The sequence below is a fragment of the Enhydra lutris genome, unplaced genomic scaffold, assembly GCF_002288905.1.
Source record: "Enhydra lutris kenyoni isolate GAN:26980312 unplaced genomic scaffold, ASM228890v2 scaffoldscaffold52, whole genome shotgun sequence".
Taxonomy (NCBI): Eukaryota; Metazoa; Chordata; class Mammalia; order Carnivora; family Mustelidae; genus Enhydra; species Enhydra lutris.
Window position 1 is genome coordinate 6,976,131 of NW_019154136.1, and position 20,608 is coordinate 6,996,738.

At 51.4% G+C, this 20,608-nt stretch overlaps 1 protein-coding gene across 1 annotated transcript in view; it reads right to left on the reverse strand.

The window, feature by feature from the left end:
* Nucleotides 1-5,598: 5,598 nt before the first annotated feature.
* Nucleotides 5,599-20,608, reverse strand: part of LOC111157107 (WWC family member 3) — a 72,272-nt gene continuing 57,262 nt past the window's right edge. Inside the window, exons 12-20 of the mRNA XM_022518349.1 lie at nt 20,459-20,606; nt 19,181-19,348; nt 18,680-18,831; nt 17,693-17,858; nt 13,804-13,968; nt 11,109-11,201; nt 8,782-9,009; nt 8,224-8,351; nt 5,599-6,686 (exon numbers count right to left, since the gene is read on the reverse strand). Coding sequence (XP_022374057.1) covers nt 6,620-6,686; nt 8,224-8,351; nt 8,782-9,009; nt 11,109-11,201; nt 13,804-13,968; nt 17,693-17,858; nt 18,680-18,831; nt 19,181-19,348; nt 20,459-20,606 — 1,315 coding nt within the window. The 3' untranslated portion in view covers nt 5,599-6,619. The remainder of the gene's footprint in view (nt 6,687-8,223; nt 8,352-8,781; nt 9,010-11,108; nt 11,202-13,803; nt 13,969-17,692; nt 17,859-18,679; nt 18,832-19,180; nt 19,349-20,458; nt 20,607-20,608) is intronic.

The window sequence follows — 20,608 nt, forward strand, 5'->3', positions numbered from 1 at the left end:
GTATCTAGCCTTGTCTGCATAGAACTTATCTTTGCTTTCAGTCTTTATGTGGATAAAGACAGAAAACAAAATAGGCCAAAACCTCTCAAGAAATGTCTAAAATATAAATGAGTAAAACTGCAAAGCATTCCTGAAAGACACGAAATTAGTCTTGAACAAATGTAACTATATGATACATTCTCAGATGAGAGGCTTCAACATCATAAAGATGTCAGCTCTCTCTACTTTGTAAATTTAATGCATTCTGGTAACAATGCCATCATTTCCCTCCACTCCTGGGCTAGACAAGTTGAGGATAAAGTCCATTTGGAAGAAAAATAATCAAGAATAGCCAAGAAAATGCTGGAAAAAAGGAAGAGGGTCAGCCCTAATAGATACTAGAGCATATCAAAAACTTCTATGATGAAAAGCACCTCGCACACATTTAGACTCTGCGGAGGTATCATTTCTCATCTCTGGAAGTGGCAAACGTTCACAAGGGGACAAGGTTTCGCTGCTGACCTTGCGGTGGAACTGTGCCCACAGCGCTAGTGGGAACACAATATGGCGCAGCCCAAGCGAGAGAAATGTGGGCATACCCAGCAAAATCCCATACGCCTTGACCCTCTGACCCAGAGCTCCCACTTCTAGGGATCTAGCCCACAGCAACCCTTGGAAAAACTCGGGGAAAAAAAGTCTGCAGAAGGTTTTCATGGCTGAATTATTTTTAATAACAGAAGACCAGAAACACAAGGGGGTATTGGATAAATTAGGTCAATGGGAATGGAGAGGCCTATCCCCGCCGCTCTGGGGGGTGTTAGGGTCGGTGGATGGATCTCGCATGTGGAATGGATGTGAATTTGGGGGAGCCAGAGGGCAGATGGTAGTGGGTTGAATGGTCACCCTCTAAAAGAGAGGTCCCTCTTTAACTCGTGAACATGATCTTATTTGGAAAAAATGAGTCTTTGCAAAGGTAATTAAAGATAGATCTTTAAGTGCCAAAAGCCAGGTGGAGAAGTGCGTTTGGTGTGCTGTTCTTCCGAGAGGGGAGCGAATACAAACACGTATTAAACAGTATTTGCATGTATTGCAATATGATAGCCACAGAGAATGGAAAGATTCCAAGTTACTTTAAAACACCCTGCATTTGGGCCCCTGAGTGGCTCAGTTGGTTGAGCAACTGCCTTCCGCTCAGGTCATGATCCTGGAGTCCCAGGATCGAGTCCCACATCAGGCTCCCTGCTCAGCAGGGGGTCTGCTTCTCCCTCTGACCATCCCTCTCTCATGCTCGCTCTCATTCTCTCTCAAATAAATACAATCTTTTTTTAAAAAACCCTACATTTGAGTATGTATTCCTAGCGAGACACACCTCAGAAACTAAAAGAACGGAGAAAAAAATGGCGGTCTCCAGTCCTTCGATTATTGGCGCTCACGTTGGTTCTGTTATTCTGGAACTGTGGTGTGTGTGTGTGATATGGGATAAAGCGAATGAGTAATTATATGACAGTCTGTCATCCCTTTATCCTGGGGGAAGAAAAAAAAGGAAATACTATCTATCTAAAAGGCCTAAAAACAATGACAAGCCCAGTCGCAATGAGTACCAACCCTCCCTGGAGAAACGCCCACTTTTAGGTCAGATACATGAGGTCACACGGGCTAGCAAGGAAGCCAGCTAAGATGCCGGGGACACACAAATAAGGACCCAGGAGCCAACTAGAAGAGGTTCCCCACAGCCAAAGGCGGGAGAATTCAAGCATCAATAAGGACAAGGCCAATGGGTCAAAGCACACCAAACGTATTTAAATTGTGTGTTCATAATGACGATAGCAAAAAATTATTTTTTTCAAAAACCCAAACCAAATTTTTTACCACTGTGCAGTGCTAGGAAAGTAATTCATTATTTTTTCTTTTTTAAAATATTTTTTTAAAAAAGATTTTATTTATTTGAGAGAGAGAGAGAGAGTGCACGCACAAGTAGGGGGAGTGGCAGGCGGGGGCGGGGGGAGAAGCAGGCTTCCCGCTGAGCAGGGAGCCTGATATGGGGCTCTATTCCAGGACCCTGGGATCATGACCTGAGCCGAAGGCAGACGCTTAACAACTGAGCCACCCAGGCGTCCCTATAATTATTTTTAAAACTGGTTAGTAAAGAAAAAAATGAAGCATCTATCTTGCTTTACTCATGGGAACTGTACCACTAGGTAACCAAAAGGATGGGCTTTTTATAAAGGTATTTCAAAGTAAGTTTTAAAAAATTAATAAAATTAGAATAACAACCCTGTGCCACCTTAGTGAGTTAAATGGATCTAGGCATTGCTTACCAACAGTTTCAAACATTAAAAAAAAAAAAAAAGACATTGTAAGCCACCTGACAGATAAACGTATGATTCTCACCGTCTGTTCCCTGCCCCACCTCCCGCCAAAAGGAGAAGGAAATGAACTGGAACCTGGTCAAGCTTCTAGATTCAACAACAGCTTTTTCACCAGTATTTATTCCTTGACAATAGAATTAACAGGAACGCCTTAAGCTACACCACAGGGATACAATCAGCAAAACCCAGAACAGGGGAAGCTCCGAGAACATGAAATGTCGTTTCTTCAACAAATTACCCTGCTCTGTTACTGGGGCGGGGAATAGATCCTGTAGATTAAAGACAGACACAACTACGAGCCACCACTTCGCACCTAGTAGGACGGCCACGATCAAAATGACATAATTGTTGGCCAGGATGTGGAGGAATTAGAGCCCTCGTGCACTGTTGGTGGGGACTGGAGAAGGTGAAACACGGAGTGACCGCCTGACCCGACATTTCCACCCTTAGCTTTAGGTCGAAGAGAGATGAAAACACACATCCACACAAACACTTGAACGTGAATGATGGTGGCAGCATTCTTCACATCAGCCAAGTAGTGGCGACAGCCCAAATGTCCTTCGACTGATAGAAGGCAGACACAAGATGTGCTCTACCCACGCAATGGGATATTCTTCAGCAACGACAAGGAATGAAGTCTTGACACCCGCGACGACATGGACGAATCGGGAAAACCTAATGCTGGGTGAAGGGTGGAGGAAGCCAGACCCAAAAGACTACCTAGAGTGCGATTCCGTTCATCTGTAATATCCAAAACAGACAAATCCGCAGCCAGAGAACAGGTTAGAGGTTGCCAAGGACTTTGGAGGGAGAATTGGGGGTGACTATTAATGGGTCCAGGGGTTATTTCTGGGGTGATGAAAAAGTTCCACAATTGATTGTAGGGACACCTGCATAATTATGAGTAGCCCCAAACTGACAGATTACACACTTTAAACAGGTGAACTATATGGGATGCGAATTGTACCTGAAGAGAACTGTTACCAGATAAACCCCCACAGGCACAAAAAAATCCTAATAAATATGTATTTGGATTCTATTCGGTTAAAAAATGACGTATGAGACATTTGGAAAAGTGAATCCTGCATATTTAATGACGTTAGACGTTATTAGATGTTAAAATGTGATAAGGATACTGTGCATGCCTTTCTCTTTTAGCGGTGCATACTGAAAGTATTTACAGCTCAACTGAGAAGGCGTGTGGGATTTGCTCTGACACACGGCGGGGAGACGAGTAGAGGTGTAGACCAAACAGCCGGGCGCGCTGGGGCGGGGGAGGGCCGCGTGTGTGTTCATTTTCTTATTCTACTTATATACCTTTGTTTTTATGTTGGAAAAAATACTTTCTGAAAAAGATTTATTTAGAGAGAGAAATCGAATGCGTGGGGGATGGAGGGGTTGGGGACGGTGGAGGCAGAGGGAGAGAGAGAATCCCAAGCAGACTTCATTCTGAGCACAGAGCCCGACACGGGGCTCAAACTCAGGGCCCCGAGACCATGACCCGAGCTAAAACTGAGTCGGACGCTTAACTGACTGAGCCCCGAAAAAAATGAGTATATTTTTATATATTTAAGCCCATGTCATTACATTTTTCTTTTAAAAAATCACACATTTCCATTCTGTTCTTAAGGCAGGTTAGTTTAATTTTATAGAAGAAATACTTTCAAACGATACAAATGACACAATGAGGGAAGAGTGACAAAAATAGAGATGAATACTGATCCTAACGTATTCCCAGGACACGTTATTTCAGCAGTGACAATTTAGGGATGGCATGACGTGAAGACCAAATTCCCTCCTACTCGCTGCACGATTTCTAAAGAATCCTGGTGGCGGACTTGGGATTGTCTGCGGGCCAGAAGCGCTGGTCAGACACGGCAGCTTTCTTATCCCAAGGCACAGTTACGGGCAAGTTCAAGCAGAAGACGGAAACAGCCCTTCCGACAACAGGACTTCACTTTGCCGATGTGTGTGCGGGGGCGGGGGGGGACAGTCTTCACTAGGAAGAAGCTGCAAAACCAGGTCAGGAGAGAGAAGCCCATCATGGGGCCTCCTGTCCGCCTGCCAGCTCGGCTGGCCTGTCGCTCCCAGAGCCCGGCTGGAGCAGCACAGAGCCCCCTACCCTGCACCTCCCCCATCTGTCTGGCCTTTCCCTCCCGCTCACTCTGGTCCCATTCAGGTGCAAAGGGAGACCCTGGCAGGGAGGCGGGAGAAGTTGGGTGGCAAATCCAAGTGCTCCTTGGACTGACACTGGAGTAGCGACTGTATTCGTCTCTAGGGGGGTGAAGAGCTTCTTAAACACACACGCACACGCGCGCGCGCACACACACGCACACCCAACTAAACTCTGGGGTGTGGGGGGAAGCGCCCCAAACAGAAGGCTGGACCCACTGGGCGGTGAGGTTAACTGAAACCCCCACGCTGAGGGCCTTCTGGAGTGACCGCTACCGGTAGGGGCAGGCGGAAAAGTTGCCTCGAGCTCCCATCCCGAGCGCTCCGCGTGGCAGGTGCTGAGAAACAGCCGCCAGGCAACGCAGCCCGGGGACTCCTCTGCAGCCTGGGAGCAGGGCCCCCGAGACACCCAAGTTGGTGGCAGACAGTTCTTCGTTGGAGTTCAAAGTGTCATGAGCTGGGGCACGGGGAAGGCCTGCCGTGGTCATCACTGCCTGGCCATGCGGTCTGCGGGGGGTCAGGCCTGGGTGTCTCTCCCCCCGGCCGTGGGCTCCGGCCGCAGGGCAACCAGCCGACAGACGCGGCGGTACTGGCGGCGGCAAGGGGAGCAAGGGCCGTGCTGTGAAAGCACAGTGTCTCCAGTCCCCGCGCCAGTGACAGGCCCCACCGTCTGTCCGCGGTCTCACGTCCATGAAATGCTTCTACAAAACGCATTTTAGCAATGGAAAGAGGCGGGCAGGTTATGCAAGGGGCCAGTTACAGACTAACGAGGAGAGAGAGAGAGAGACACCAATTCAAGGTGCAAGTTTCCCAGGGACGGGGAGAAAGATCGAGAAAGAGAGTTCTGTCTTCTTTGCGGTTCATGTGACCTGCCTTGCTTACGTGTCCGAGGCCTCGGAAAGGAGAGTACAGTTCTTATATAATAAATAGGCATTCGGCAAAACATTCAGATCATTTGACATTTTAAAAGAATATCAGTATATTTTTATTACATAAAATTTTTTTGCTCATGAACTGCTTTCTAAGATTTCTTAAGAAATACTGGGCAGACTCCAGTATTGGGGGGGTGGGGGGCGGATTTTGATTTAAATCAAATCCTCTCCTGTAAGTGACTCCCTGGGCAAGTGTCGCTCCCCACATGTGCTCGCTTCCTTCCCCAGACAAGCGCCTTCAGAGGCCATCACGTCTGTGTCACAGCACTCTGTCCACCCGCGGACTCAAGGATTCTCCGAAAACGCGCGCTCCTAGCTCTCGTGGCTTCCCTTCGTGACAGAGCCGTAGTGCGGGGGCTCCACGCGGCCTCGTCGGTCATGATCATCGGATGGGGCAGGCTCCCAGGGGGGCTGCCGGCGGTCTGCTGAGGGCGGGCTGTGCAGACGGCCACCCTGGACGGGCAGGCCTGAGGCCGGGCTGCGGGGGCCGGGAGGCTGCCCCAGACTCACGGCGAGCGCACAAAGACGCAGGCGACAGGAGAGGCGGCCGGTGCGCCGTCCACATGGGGGACAGCTCGGCTCGCACAGCGCATGCGACCATGAGCGAAGGCAGAGTGCGGAGCGTGCGAGATACACGGTAGGTACGCGCGGGAAACGGATACAAGTGACGCGCTCAGCACAGAGTGTTTGCGGTCTGGGTGGCAGAAACAGAACCGGCCCCAAAGCTCCATTGTAACCGCATGACAAATACTGAAGCACAAAAGTTTAGTCTTTAAAATACATCTTAAAGTCCGTATTTTCCTTCAAGGAAAAAAAGTATTATAAATAAATTACAATACAGTGAATTTGCCTGAACTCACTTTGTTTCTGTCTTCCAGCCTTTAAGTCAAATAAAACAGCGTAAAAACTGTACATTCTTAACATGACAGCTGTTCTTTTACAAAATAACCTGTTTTCAGAGATGTCAGTTTCACAACAAGGAAAAACCAAGCCCTGTTGCCGTCACTATTATAAAATATATACGTATAGATATATGTGTGTGTTTTTTTTACAAAGTGTGTATATTAATAGCTTTGCACAAATATTTTAAGGACAAATTTAGCTAGTCTAAGAACTTCATGAAAATAAAACAGGCGGATAAATACTTCATGTGTACAAAGCACTATGTCAAACGTCGTCGGCAGGCAGAGGAGGCACATTAATCCTTGGTCTTGTAAAAAATGCTATCTTCTCCCTGGGATTGGAAAGGATTACAGGTTAGGAGTGGATGCAAATGCAACGAAAGCTCTCAGATCGATGACAGCTTTTCTCACTCATACAAGAAAACTGAACTTCTGTTCCTCACAACACATCTGTCTCTATACAGATTCTCTAAATTTTATTTTATTTTTTTAAAGATTTTATTTATTTGACAGACAGAGATCACAAGCAGGCAGAGGCAGGCAGAGAGAGAGGAGGAAGCAGGCTCCCCGCCGAGCAGAGGAGCCCGATGCAGGGCTCGATCCCAGGACCCTGAGATCATGACCTGAGCTGAAGGCAGAGGCTTTAACCCGCTGAGCCACCCAGGCACCCAATTCTCTAAATTTTAATACGAGTTATGAAGCCCCACATTATCCTAAGTCAGAGCGGCCAAGCACAAAGGATCACACAGCGTAGGACCCCACTTATACTGAGTGTCCAGAACCAGCAAAGCCTGGGGGAGGGCAGGGGTTGTGGGGCGGGGGAGGAGACGGGGAGGGGCTGCTTCATGGGGACAGTGTTTCCTTCTGGGGCGAAGGAAATGTTCTGGAACTGGACAGAGGGGACAGGTGCGCATCGCTGTGACTGCACTAAATGGCATGGAGCCGCTCACTTTAAAATGCTGACTTGTACGCTATGTGACTTTTGCCTCGATTTTTTAAAAAGTCAGACACAAAAGAATATAGATGTCACCGTAACTCTCCTCATACGAGAAACAAAAACAGGGAAAACTACCATACACTATTCAAATTTAAGACAGTGATTATTCTGGTGTGGAAATCGGGGGGCTGGGGTGGAGAATAATGTTCGATTCTTGCCACGTGGGGTTGTGACACCTTACCAGTTTTATACACACAAAATGCACGCTTTCCTAAATGTCTGTTATGCTTCTGTTAAAGTAAAAAGGCAAAGCTGATACGTGTGTGTATAAATATATGTGTGTAAAACCACTGTGCTGTTCACAATAACAAATACTGGGAAAGAAGGTTACAAAATAAAGTAGTTATGGGGCGCCTGGGTGGCTCAGTGGGTTAAAGCCTCTGCCTTCGGCTCAGATCATGATCTTGGGGTCCTGGGATCGAGCCCCGCATCGGGCTCTCTGCTCAGCAGGGAGCCTGCTCCCTCCTCTCTCTCTGCCTGCCTCTCTGCCTACTTGCGATCTCTCTCTGTCAAATAAATAAATAAAATCTTAAAAAAAAAACCAAAAACGAAAATAGAGTAGTTAGGCAAATTACATCTTAGGTGAAACATTACAGCCAAAAAAGAGGACAGATTATGTGGCAATGCAGGATATTTTCATTTAGGGAAAAAAAAAGCTAAATGCACACTTGAACCCATGATGATGGTGGGCAGCATGTACAAAACTAGTATCTAGACAAAAGGATCAAAAGGCAAAAAGCTAATAGCAGTGGGGACTTCGCTTTTATTCTTAAGTGCCTGTGGGGTTTATTTGTTCATGTTTTTCACTTTGTATAATGACAACGGCAAGGCAGTAAGAAGCAAGCCAGGAGGTGGGTCGCGGCCCTCCCTACCTGAAGGTCTGCACCTGGACGGGCTCCTGGTGGTTCTGGCCGCGCAGCTGGCACACCCCCCTGGAGGCCTTCTTCAGCATCTTCTCAGCTGCCTGTTCTTGATGGAAGTCAAGTTTGGTCTGTCTTGTCTGGAACGGCAACATTGGATGAACGAGATATTATTACTTCTAGTTTTGAGGAAGAAGGAATAAAGCCACTGGGGCGCTGGGCTCCCAGAAGGGAGAAAGGGTGCCCCATCCACACACACCCCGGCAACGGCGGATCTTCACAGGCGCTCCCGGGGGGCCTTGGGGTCGTGCCTGGCAGACACCGGACCCAGAACACTCCACTACAAAGCAGAGGGTGGCGATGCCAGCAGGAGGGTCTGGGGATCCTGCCCTCCAGCAGCCCCCACCTGAGGGAGCACCAGCTGCCTGGCCCACGGAGGGAGAAACCCAGTCCCTTCAGAGGAGCCCAGGGAGTGTTCAAAGTACAGCTTCATCATCATGACCAGGCAGGCCCCGGATGCCGGTGGGACTCCGTAGCGGGCCTCGCCAGGCGGGGCCCGGGGCCTCTTACCTGCCTCTCGGCTTCCTTCAGCAGGCTCCGGAACCGCTCGTCCCGCAGCACCCAGTGTGGGAGGTCGGTCTGGCCTCGGAGCTGCGCGTCTTCTAGCCGCTGCCTCATTTCCCGCAGGGTGCAGATCTCCTCGTTCAGCTGCCTCTGGCGCGTTCTGGAGGCCTGGAGATCCAGCTCCAGGTCCAGGGAGGTGCGGGCCATGAGCTCGGCCAGGGAGGACCTGCAGGGCTGCGGGGACGGCAGCTGTGAGCACACACGCTGAGCCGGGCCCGGCGGGAGGGCGGGGGAGCAGGGGGGCCACAGCCAGTGACCTCAGCCGGGGGCGAGGTCCTTCCATGATGGGTGGGGACAGTGTTTCTCCCTGACATCATAGCCAATATCAGACAAACAGAGATTTGGGCGAGATTAATTTAAGTCTCTAGTGCAGTATCAAGTTAGTGATGCCAACGGTCTGCTCTAATGGTGACCTGTGCATTTGCAAAAATGCGGAGGAAGAGACCCTCTCATATGGAGCTGCTGGGGTCAAAAATGGGTATGATTTTCAAAAGAAAAAAGTAATAAAAAATGGGTACAGGGCGCCTGGGTGGTTCAGTTGGTTAAGCGGCGGCCTTCGGCTGTCATGATCCTGGAGTCCAGGATCGAGTCCCACATCGGGCTGCCAGCTCCACGGGCAGTCTGCTTCCCCTTCTGACCTTCTCCCCTCTCATGCTCTCTCTCACTCTCTCTCAAATAAATAAATAAAATCTTAACAAAAAATGGTACAATCTTTCTCAAGTTCTACTTGCCAATACACATCAAGCGACAAAATGTACATTTTCTTTGGTTCTGAAATTTCATTTTAATTTGCATTTGAAAGGCACAACTCATAACATGCAGAAGTGATGCAATTAAAGTTTAGGATAGAGAAAACCTAAATACGTAACAAGAGGAAACGGATTAAGTAAATTATAAGGCCAGCAGAAAATACAGCCACACTGTAAAAAGTCAAAAAAATATATTGGAAAATCTTAAATGATCCCTGGTATAAAGGGGGAAAACCCTGTCATAAATCATCTGGGTGCCTTTGTTTAAAAGATTATATGTACCCACATGCAAGCTATCAAACCTTTCCTTCCCATATAAGGCTCAAGTAAGCAAACCTGCCACGTTTAAGAAAAGTCCTAAGATGAGAGAAGAATTTTGCGTGTGCTGCTGGGAACAGTACTTCCCACCCAATGGGAAACGACCCCAGGAAAGGCAGTTAACCCACAGCAGCGCTGTTCAGTGGGCTGGATAACTGTAGGCTTTTTACATGCACGAAACACTATTCCGCACACATACAGAACTGGAACGCAAACTCACGATCTAACTTAAGAAACCAAGTTTACTTAAAAAGCCCTGCTCAGGGGGTGCCTGGGTGGCTCAGTGGGTTAAAGCCTCTGCCTTTGGCTCAGGTCATGATCCCAGGGTCCTGGGATCAAGCCTCACATCGGGCTCTCTGCTCAGCAGGGAGCCTGCTTCCTCCTCTCTCTCTGCCTACTCTCTCTGAAAATTAAATAAAATGTTAAAAAAAAAAAAAAAAAAAAAGCCCTGCTCAGTTCCCAGTAGAGCTCAGCAGTTCTCAAGCAGGGGTGACCTGGCCCACCAGGGGGCGCTGGGCAGTGTCGGGAGACAAGTTTGGTTGTCACAAGTGGGGGTGGGGAGCACAGGGCAGCCCCCCACAACCGTGACCCAGTCCGAAGTGTCAACAGCGCTGCTGCTGAGACACACTTTTGTGGCTGAATTGTCTTTTCTTCTCGTTCCCAGTCAGCAGCTGCTCTAAATATAGGCACCACAAGGAAATCTGGATTTATTATTTCTTTGAAAGAATCTTAGCCTAAAAAAGACAAGGAACTGCTTGCTTACAAATAAAAAGCAACAAAACTCTGTAAACTGACGCCGCGGGGAGAAAACACTCGGCAGGTAAAGTAAATGGAAACAACAGGAAAGGCCCATGTAGAAGACCGCCCTATGCTGAAAAACACAAATTTCTCGTACGTACCCCTTGTCGAAAAAGAAAAGAGGGTCTTTCATATAGATTGGTTGGCTGTTAGTTTATTATATTTAAAGATGCAAAGATCATGAATTATCTTAGATCATGATGTTATCCTAGGAAATTAAGAAATATTGGTAACATTTTGACATTATATAGGCTCCTGAAAATCATACCTCAGTAAAGAAGAAAATAAATGCCTCTTTACAAAATATATTCCCTTTAAATGAATGTTACGTAAACTCTTACCATCTAAGCTCTGTAATACAACTCCCAGGGTAAGGCCAGGTTCCGTACGAGTTTATGTGGCACGTACCTGCTTGTAGCGAAGGGTCCGTCTTTCCAAGGTGTTTCGGACAAACGGGGACTTCCGGGGCAGCGTTGAACTGTCGCTGTCACTCCGGTAAAGCTGTGCCAAAAAGAATGATGTTCAGAAATACTTTCTCAGAAATGCACTATTCACGCTCTCTGTGTATCTGAACTGCGTGATTCCCCGTCGCCTCACAGGGCGCCAACGCACCGATAAGATGGGCACTTGAACTCCGCCTTCTGGGCTCGAGGACGAAATCTACTTCAAGTACCAAGTAAGATCAAAGACAAACCCGAACAAACCAAGTAAGCAAACCGACCCCCCACCGTCCCTCACATGACATGTCACCCGAACCGTGGGACGCTTCCAGGGGGGTGGCGTCAACAAGCCTCCCGCCCCGCCAGCACCAACAGGGACTCTCGGGGCCCTGCGGCGCTCACCGAGCCAGCAGTGGCCTGGGTACCTCTCATTTGCTCTCAGTCCTTCTAGCTTGCTCTATTCCTGGCTTTGCCAAGAGCTGGAAAAAGAATGACTTTCTAAGAAGAGACCTGTTGCTGGTAGTGGGACAAGCCAACACCACTAACAGCCACTGTGCCCGTCCAGGGAAAAGTCTGCTTTTAAAGAGAACAAGAAATAACACCTTCTTCATGGGAGCCAAGACAGCCGGTGGCGGGTTCCTGCTTCGGGGTCAGTGTGCATCTGTGTGAAAGCCACGGCCCCTAGCTCCGTGGCTGCTCTCCCACGCCAGCTAAGCCCAGAGACCCAGCGAAGGCCGTGGCGTGGCAGTGTCCGTGTCCCCTCGCTCGATCACGGGCAACAGAGAAAAACGACGAAGCCTCTAAAAGCATCAACTGCAAATGCTTGTACGCAGGGCATGGAAGCCAGCATAGGAGCTGGACACCCTCCTCTGGGGAAGGTCTCCTGCTCCGCCACACAGCAGACCCGGGCGCGCTCTGTGCTGGGTTGGCAACAGCCTACGGTGAGGAAGGGACGAGAGGGCAGCCCTGGGTCTAGAGCCTCCAGGCAGGTGTCTGGTTGAGCACAAGCCTCCGGGGAGCTACAGCCTGATGAGGCCAGAGTGCCCGAGCCTGACCAGTGGGACCCAGGGCAGCCACGACGGGACACCTTGCTTCTGCGGGGACAAGCGAGGCAGGTCCTGCAAATGGCCCCGGGGCAGCTTGGGCCACCTGGCCCTGCCCCCCGCTGTTCTTCGCCCCCCCCCCCCCCCCCCGCCCCACTATGCCTCAAGTTAAAGGATTAACTTTGCTCCAAGAAGGGTCTGGTCCTTGCCAGAAGTGACCGATAACGCCCTGGAAAGTCCTGTCTGAGTGTCTCTGTTTATCTGGGGACCTCGAGCCAGGCCAGTCCCTGCCAACAATGTGATTTATAGTGGGGGCCGTAGGCCATCAGCTTGACCTGTGGAGGGGCTGGAGACGAAGGTCAGGCATGCAGGCAATCAGCGCTCTGTGACCACCTCCCACAAAACCCGGCTGGCAACACTCCACGCGGGCGGCCTCTCCCAGCAGGGACGGGTGACCAGAGCCGTCCGCACAATCCCGCTGGAAGAGACCCAGAAGCTTGCGGCAGGTCTCCCTGAGCGCCGCCCGATGTGCCTCTTCCCTCTGCTGACCTGGGTCTAGATCCTTTCACCATAAGAAACCACAACTGTGAATATAGCGGCTTGGCTGAGTTCTGTGGGTCCTAGTAAGTTACGGAAACTGAGTGTGGGCGAGGGGACCCCCCGAACCATACTCCTGGTGTCTCGTCTCCCACACACGCCCGAGCCCGTTTTCCTCGCGTGACTGAGACGCAGCCAGCTCCCCGGCAGTCCCCGTCAAGGGAACGTGTGTTGCTTCAACGCCCCAGTTCAGAGGTGGGGAGGGTCCAAGTTCTCGTCGACCCAAACAGCCCCATCAGCCCCTGGATCATGACCATTTATCCTTCAAGTGCCCTTCTCTTTCCTAATCCGTCCTGTCACTGTCGCAGCCCGCTGCCAGCCAAGCTCCAACATGTGGTCCTATCTTCAAGGACCACAGTGGGGTTCTCAACATCAGAATCACCAGGGGCCCTTCCCAAGCCGCACCTCAGTGAAGCACCATGAATCCCGAGGGTGGCACCTGGGCACCAGCATTCTAGGAGGCCCCACCTCCACCCTCAACGGCACTGACACAACTTCAGAGCAGGGCACAGCCCCGGCTGAGAACCACCGTTGTCTCCCGCCATCCCCTCGAGCTGAGAATTTACGTGCCGGGGGCTCCGAACCCGGCCTCCGTGTCCCGAGTCTTCGGCGCTGCTGTCTGCCCTGGGAGCCGGCTGAGTGACACGCCAGGACTCCTGACCGCTCAGTGGCCTGATTTCCCAACCTCAACCCAATTCAGGATACTCCCTGTTCCGACCCGTTACTCCACAGGCCACTGTGGAAACGATTCTCTGGGCTTCCCGGCCGTGAACCGGAGCACACACGAAATGACAATCCGGGGAGAAATGTATGAGAATCTTGAGGACACCCACAGGGCGACAGGCACGGGCGAGGGGTGAGAAGGAGCAGCCACACGGATCGCACAGCCCCGGCGCACCGCGCTGGTCGCCGGCACTCGGGGAAACACACAGGTCTTTCAGGATGAACAGTAAAAACGAGACACAACGGGGGGCAGGAAAAAAGAAAACATCTCAGACAAGCGGCAAAGGAATTTCAACTTACTCTGCAAACGTACTGGCTTCGCGCTCCAGGGGAGAAGGTCTGCGACCGCACAATTGTGCTACTCCGAACGAAAGGCGACCCTCGGGCCCTGCGGCCGGGCCTCTCCTTCGGGAGACTCGCCACTTCGTCCAGGAAGACGTCTTCTGTGTTGGTTTCTTTATCGACCTAGAGAGTAGTTCGTTATTACCGTGACTTGTTTAAGGACATGAGTGATAAGCGTCACATGAACGCCCCTGGCCTTCTCCACTTAGACATTTTTTTTTTAAAAGATAATTTACTTATTATTTTTACAGAGAGAGACAGCGAGAGAGGGAACACAAGCAGGGGGAGTGGGAGAGGGAGAAGCAGGCTCCCCACTGAACAGGGAGCCGGATGTGGGACTCGATCCCGGGACTCTGGGATCATGGCCCGAGCCGAAGGCAGACGCTTCACTGGCTGAGCCCCCCAGGCGCCCCATGCGGATGCATGCTTTGACCACTTGCCACCAGCCTTCCATTTGGGTCACTATCATCTCGTGCCTAACTGGTCTCCCCGGTTCCACAACTCCTTCCCGGCTGCAGTCTCCACTCAACCCAGCAACGAGGGAGAGCCTGGTAAAGCTGGTTAGAGGCAGCAGTTCCACTCCCAGACATTCACTCAAGAGAGCTGAACACAGGGGTTCGAACAAACACTTGCACGCGAATAATCACTGCGGCGTTATTCACGTAGCCAAAAGGTAAAAACAGCCCGAGCGTCCATGCATGGATGGACGGATAACCAAAGAGCGGACCACCAATCAAGGAAATACTACTCAGCCACGGAACAGAGGGAAGGTCCCAGAACAGGCAAATTCCTAGGCAGAAAGCAGACTGGGGGTTGCCAGGGGCTGGGGGAGACGGGCTGGCGAGCGACAGTCTCACAGGTGCGAGGCTTTACGTCGGGATGATGGAAAGCTTTTGGAACTGGACAGAGCAGGGGCCGCCCACGTTGTGAACATGCTAAATGCCTCTGAACTGTTCACTGTGAAGTAAGTTCCCTTCATCTTCTGTACATTTCATGCCAATTTTAGAAAAAGAAAAATCATGGGGTGCCTGGGTGGCTCAGTCGGTTAAGCAGCCAACTCTTGATTTCAGCTCAGGTCATGATCTCAAGCCCTGGGCCGGGTTCTGCGCTCAATGTGGAGTCTGCTTGGGATTCTCTCTCCCTCTGCCCCCACCCGCACCCCACCCCCTCACACGCACACTCTCTCAAATTTAAAAAGAAAAAAAAAGAAAGAAAGAAGAAAAAAATCCACAGAAAACATTAAGTCAGATCATGTCAACCTTGTGCTCAGAACCACCCACCACATTCCTCATCATCTCAGAGGAAAGGGAGAGTCCACAGTGGGCCCTGCATGATCTGGTCCTTTCGCTTCCCTCTGCACTCGGCTCCGACGACCGCCTTGCCCCCCCCCCCCGCCCCACACTGGTCTCACTGCTCTCCTGTCGTCAGCCCCCTGAAGCCCCCCACTCGTGGGCCTGCACTCGCAGCTCCCTGCACCTGAGTGCTCTTTCCAGCCCCCCACAAGGCTCCGGAGTCTCCTGCCTTGAGGCTTCTGTTCAAAAACCGCATTCTCCGTGAGGCTTCCACGACCTTTCATCCTTTTTTATTGTATGAAACATGTAAAATACAGCTTAACCGGTTTTCAGTGTACAGTTCAGTAGTTTTAAATACATTCATGTGCTTGGGAAACAGAGCTCTAGAAATTCTTCATCTTCCCAAATGGCCTCTGTCCACATTAAACAACTCCCTATCCTCCTGTCCCCTAGTGACCACCTTTGTATGTAGTTCCTGTCCACATGAACCTGTAAGTGGAATCGTACTGTATTCTCCCTCCCATGGCTGGCTCATTTCTCTGAGCACAGTGTCTTTAAGGTCTGCCTGTGTTGTAGAATCTAAGAGGATTTCTTTCTTTTTGAAGACCGTATGACACTCCGCTGCTTGGACAGACCACCTTTTCCTTATCCATTCATCTGACGATGGACACTGGGCTCCTTCTATCTCTAGGAACAATGGTGTGCAAACATCTCTTGGAGACTCTGAGGTCAACTTTTTTGGATATATATCCCGAAGTGGGATAATTGGATCATACGGCAGTTCTAAGTTTTGGAGGAACCTCTATACTTTTATCCGTACAGGCTGCACCATTTTACAATCCCGATCTAAAATATAAATGCAGGGGCACCTGGGTGGCTCAGTGGGTTAAGCCTCTGTCTTCAGTTCAGGTCATGATCTCACATGACCTCCTGGGATGGAGCCCCCCATCAGGCTCTCTGCTCAGCAAGGAGTCTCTTCTCCCTCTCCCTACCTCTCTGCCTGCTTATGATCTCCATCTATCAAATAAATAAATAAAATCTTTTTAAAAATAAGTAAATATAATATAGATGCAAATCTATCTATCTATCTATCTATATATATATTTTTTTTTTTTGACAGAGAGACAGAGACAGCAAGAGAGGGAACACAGAAGGAGGAGTGAGAGAGGGAGAAGCAGACTCCCCACCAAGCAGAGAGCCCGATACGGGGCTCAATCCCAGGACCCTGCGATCATGACCTGAGCTGAAGGCAGACACTTAATGACTGAGCCACCCAGGTGCCCCGCAAATCTCTAAATGTAAACCCCTTCTAAAATAGGAAATCTTTCTAAAAATGCAAACCGCACTTCCCTACCATCCTGTCCTCCAGCAGCCCTCGTCTCAAGCACGGCTGTGTCTGCTGAGTGACCGTGTTGCCACCCACCCCACAACCAGGGCAGGATTTCCCATTCATTTTCTTCATGGCCGCATCTACACTGCCCAGCGCCCGCCCACGTGCATATGCAGAGAGAGAATGCGGTCAAGAACAAACAGCTGGGGAGTTCCGGTGAAGAACATATGGGTATTTGTTCCATTACTCGAGCAATTTGTAGGTTTGAAGTATTTCAAAATTAAAATTGGGGTTGGGGGATGGGCATGACGACCGCACACCAAACTCACCTCCCACAGCCCCCTCCCCCATTCGAGCCCATACTTTAAAAGGTCTTAAAACGCTGACCCCCAGCAACCACTGGGAGGCCGGGCCACAGAACCGCTTGTGTAGAGCAGCCGCACGTGTGCAGTTGGGAAGCTGACACCATGTCTCTCGGGACTTGTGCTTTGGGGTGACAGTGGGGGTCACGATGATGAGACAGTTCGAGGAGTTGAACGTTTGGGAGAAAACTTTCCCCAGAGCATGGAGGTAGCGTCTCCCAACCTCACAGGCTTCCTTAGACATCTGTCACGGCAAACGTGAAAGACATCCTCGCTGAAAACGTGGCCCTGGGCACAGCTAAGATCGGGTGAACAGAAGGGGCGATGGGGCCAAGGGCCACTTCGTAGTGCCTAACGTCGCAAGGGGAGCAAAGAGAGGAGACGCGTCCAAGCGATGACACGTGAGACCTCCTGAGCCATGTGGGGCACTGAAGATGGGAGCGGGTCACCGCCGGGCGACACGGAGTCCCGATCTGCCCTTTCTAGCTGAAGCTGTTCTTTCTTTTCAACTCAGAGTCGGGGACATTTCTGCGGTACCTGCTGTGCCCATGTTAAGCCATCTACAGATTTAGGCCCTTCCCTTCTCTCCCTCGGCTCTCTGAGAAATGCCCCTGGGCTATAGCCCTCTGATCCAACAGCCACACGGCCCCCACAGCCACTGTCACAGGGAGAGTCTGCAGGTAAGCCATGGCGTTCTGCTCTCACGTCGGAGCCTGTCAGCTTCATCTCGTCCGTCTCCTCCACCCATCCCCTCCCGTTTCGTGGGGGTGGGGGGCACACACGCCCTCCTTCCAGGGCCGTGCCAGGGGCTGGGCGGCAGACCATCGGGGAGCCCCAAAAGTCCCCTGAGCCTTTCCACTCACCTTTAGAGGTGGGGGCTGAAGTTTCTCGGGGCTGTAAGGGTCGGCCTGGCCAGCAAATGTATGTCCGTGGAGGGGGTCGCCGCCCACGCAGCAGGGCTCCGGGTGTGGGGGGCTGGTCTGGGCACAGCTGCTGCAGCCGCTGTCCACCGAGTCAGCCTGCCAGCTCCTGCAGACAGACGTTGCAGAAGCCCCCAGCGTGTGGGTCAAGGTGGCCTTCTTCCCCTTCCTCTTTTCTTCCCCAACTTCCTCCGTCCGCCCTGCCCTCTGTCCTTTATCAGGGATTCTCCCATGAATTTTACTAGTGTGGGGTGAGTTGAACCGATGGTAACAGCTCTCCAGGATTTCCTGTTTTGCATTTTGTGGATCTTCCCCTTCCTCCCCATCCCATACATAAAACATTCTGTGTAACCACCATTGAATTGGTAAAAATCCCTCGCCAGAACGGACGTGTCACAAAAACAAAAGATACTGTTTCTTACAAAACTGGGGAAACAGCACATCACGGGAGCGGGTGCCCTGCCGCAGAAGCACCCAGCGAGACCTACGCACTGTCAGTGGTCGCACACAGGCACTCTTCCCATCAGGTCCAAGGGCCTGTTCTCTAGGGGGACACGACACGATGAGGCCTTGCAGTAAGAGGGCCTGTGTGTCTCTAGCACCCAAGGTCAGCACCCTGAGCCCTCGCTCCCAGCCTCCCCCACCCCCGCCCGGCTTCCCGCCAGCCTCTGAATACCACACTCTAGCCCTCGGCCATGAACTTCCCTCCCTGCAGTAAATCCAGGCAAAGCCCTTCAGAAGCAGCAGGAAGCTTTGGAAACAGGATGCTCTTCGTGGAAAATGTGGAAGTAAAGCAGTACCAAGGTGCTTCCAGAAGGGATCGGACAGAAGTCCATTCCCTCGCGGCACTGGCCCATCTACTGTGTGGCGCCACCACTGCACAGCGGCCGCCGCGGAGTCAAGGCTCGGCCAACAGGCCGCCTCCGGTACCTCTCGGACACGGCCTCGGCCAGCTCCTCCTTCCGCCCCAGCTCGAGGATCTCGTCCTCCGCGCACTCCAGCTTCACCCGTTCCTCGGCCAGCTCGCGCTCCACGGCCTGCAGCTGGGCTGTGGTTCTGGCCAGCAGCGCCGTCACCGCATCCTGCGGGGGATACAAGGTCAGCGCCTGAGCCCTGGCTGGCCGCCCTCAGCAACTCTCCAGGGGCAAGGGGTGCCCACCGCGCCAGCGGGACAGGGCCGGGCCACCTCGTGCAGCTCTGAGGGCTGAAGTTTTAAAACCACCAACGCGCCACCCCCCATCACTAGCTCGTCTACATTAAAGCCACGGTCGTGAACGGCCACACACACCGAAACCTCCCATTCCCGTGCCTTCCCTAGAACCTGCCTCTTGGGCACCGCTGCGCTCCCACGCTAAGTGCGCAGAGACGCTCGTGAGAGACGAAGCCCCTGGGACAGTGGGTGCCCGCAGCACGAGAGGTGGACACACGTACCGTCTTCCCGGCGGTGGCAGCTTGTGTGGGGTCCCCAGCAGCAGCCCCCAGCCGCTCGCTCTCCCTCGCCCTGGGCGGCCCGCAGCTGCTGAACACCTGCACCGCGTACCAGCGCAGCTGCATTTCGCTGGACCCGTCGTAGTCGGCCAGGTTGATCTGAGCAATGCCCTGCACAGGTGTTTTAAAAAAAAAAGCAGAATGATTTCACCTTACCAAGGAGAATCTCATAAAACATCAGGGTTGCCCTTCGATTGTAACCTTGTAACCGGAAACGCAGAATGTGTCATTGCTCTCCAAAGGACTGCAGTGAAATGAAAGTGGTAACAGAGGGTATCCTTGAAGGCGGCTCCTGGACCACTGCTTCAGCCCCGTAGGGAGGTGCCGAGAGGGACGGGGGCAGAGAGTGGACAACGTGGGGGAGGGGAGGTCAGGCTCAGGGTCTGCCCACCGATGAGCTGCGGAATCACTCGGAGATTCCGGAAACAAGAGAGGGCTGGCCGAACTGCACCATCTAATTCTAAAGCCGAGGGGTGAGACCAAGGGGAGAAATTCCAACCTCACAAAGATACCATCCTTGCTGCTGGGTCACAGCCCTGGACAGGGTGTGGTTGGGGTACTGAGCACAAGCTGCTCGCACTCCCAGTTCAAGGAGGACCAGGTAAAACCGAGAGCAGCCTGTACATGTGAATTTCAAATAAACAATGGATTTCTTTACAGTGTAAGTATGTCCCAAATATTGCATGGGACATACCTATCTTAATAAAGAATCCACAGCTTATCTGAAATTCACGTTTAACCGACCATCCTCTATTTTTATTTGCCCAATTTTTCAACCCTACTTAGTTCCCTCAACTGAAAATGGGGGTCTTACAGAAGTCTTGCAAGGGTTAGTTGAGATAATATATTTAAAGTTACTATATTTAAAGCACACTTGGCAAGACAAATCCCTTTCTGTACTCCCAGCTGCAGAGATCACTTCACAGGACAATTTCTAAGCAGCCCACCACCGGAAAAAGGAAGGAGGGGAGGGAGGGTAGGAGGGAGACAGGAAGGAATGAGGGGAGGCAGAGACAGAGACAAAGGAGAGAGAAAGGTGGGCAGACAGACAAAGAAGACAAAAACAAAGAAAGGACAAAAGATGGAGCAACAAGAAAGAACGAAAGACCAAAACAAAGAAAGGCAGAAAGACAAGAAGGGAAGGGGCAGGAGAGAGACAAACACTGTTGGGAACACAAAGAGAGGCAGGGGAGGGGCGGCGGAGGGAGGGGAAGGACGCACCAGCAGTTCCTCCTGCAGCTGCTGAGTCAGCGCACACACGTACAGCTGCAGTGACTTCAACGTCAACATGCTTGAATGCACAGGGATTCTGAAAATTTCATTGAATACCAGGGGGGCCTGGAATTCCAGAGCCTTAGAGCAGTAGGTGCT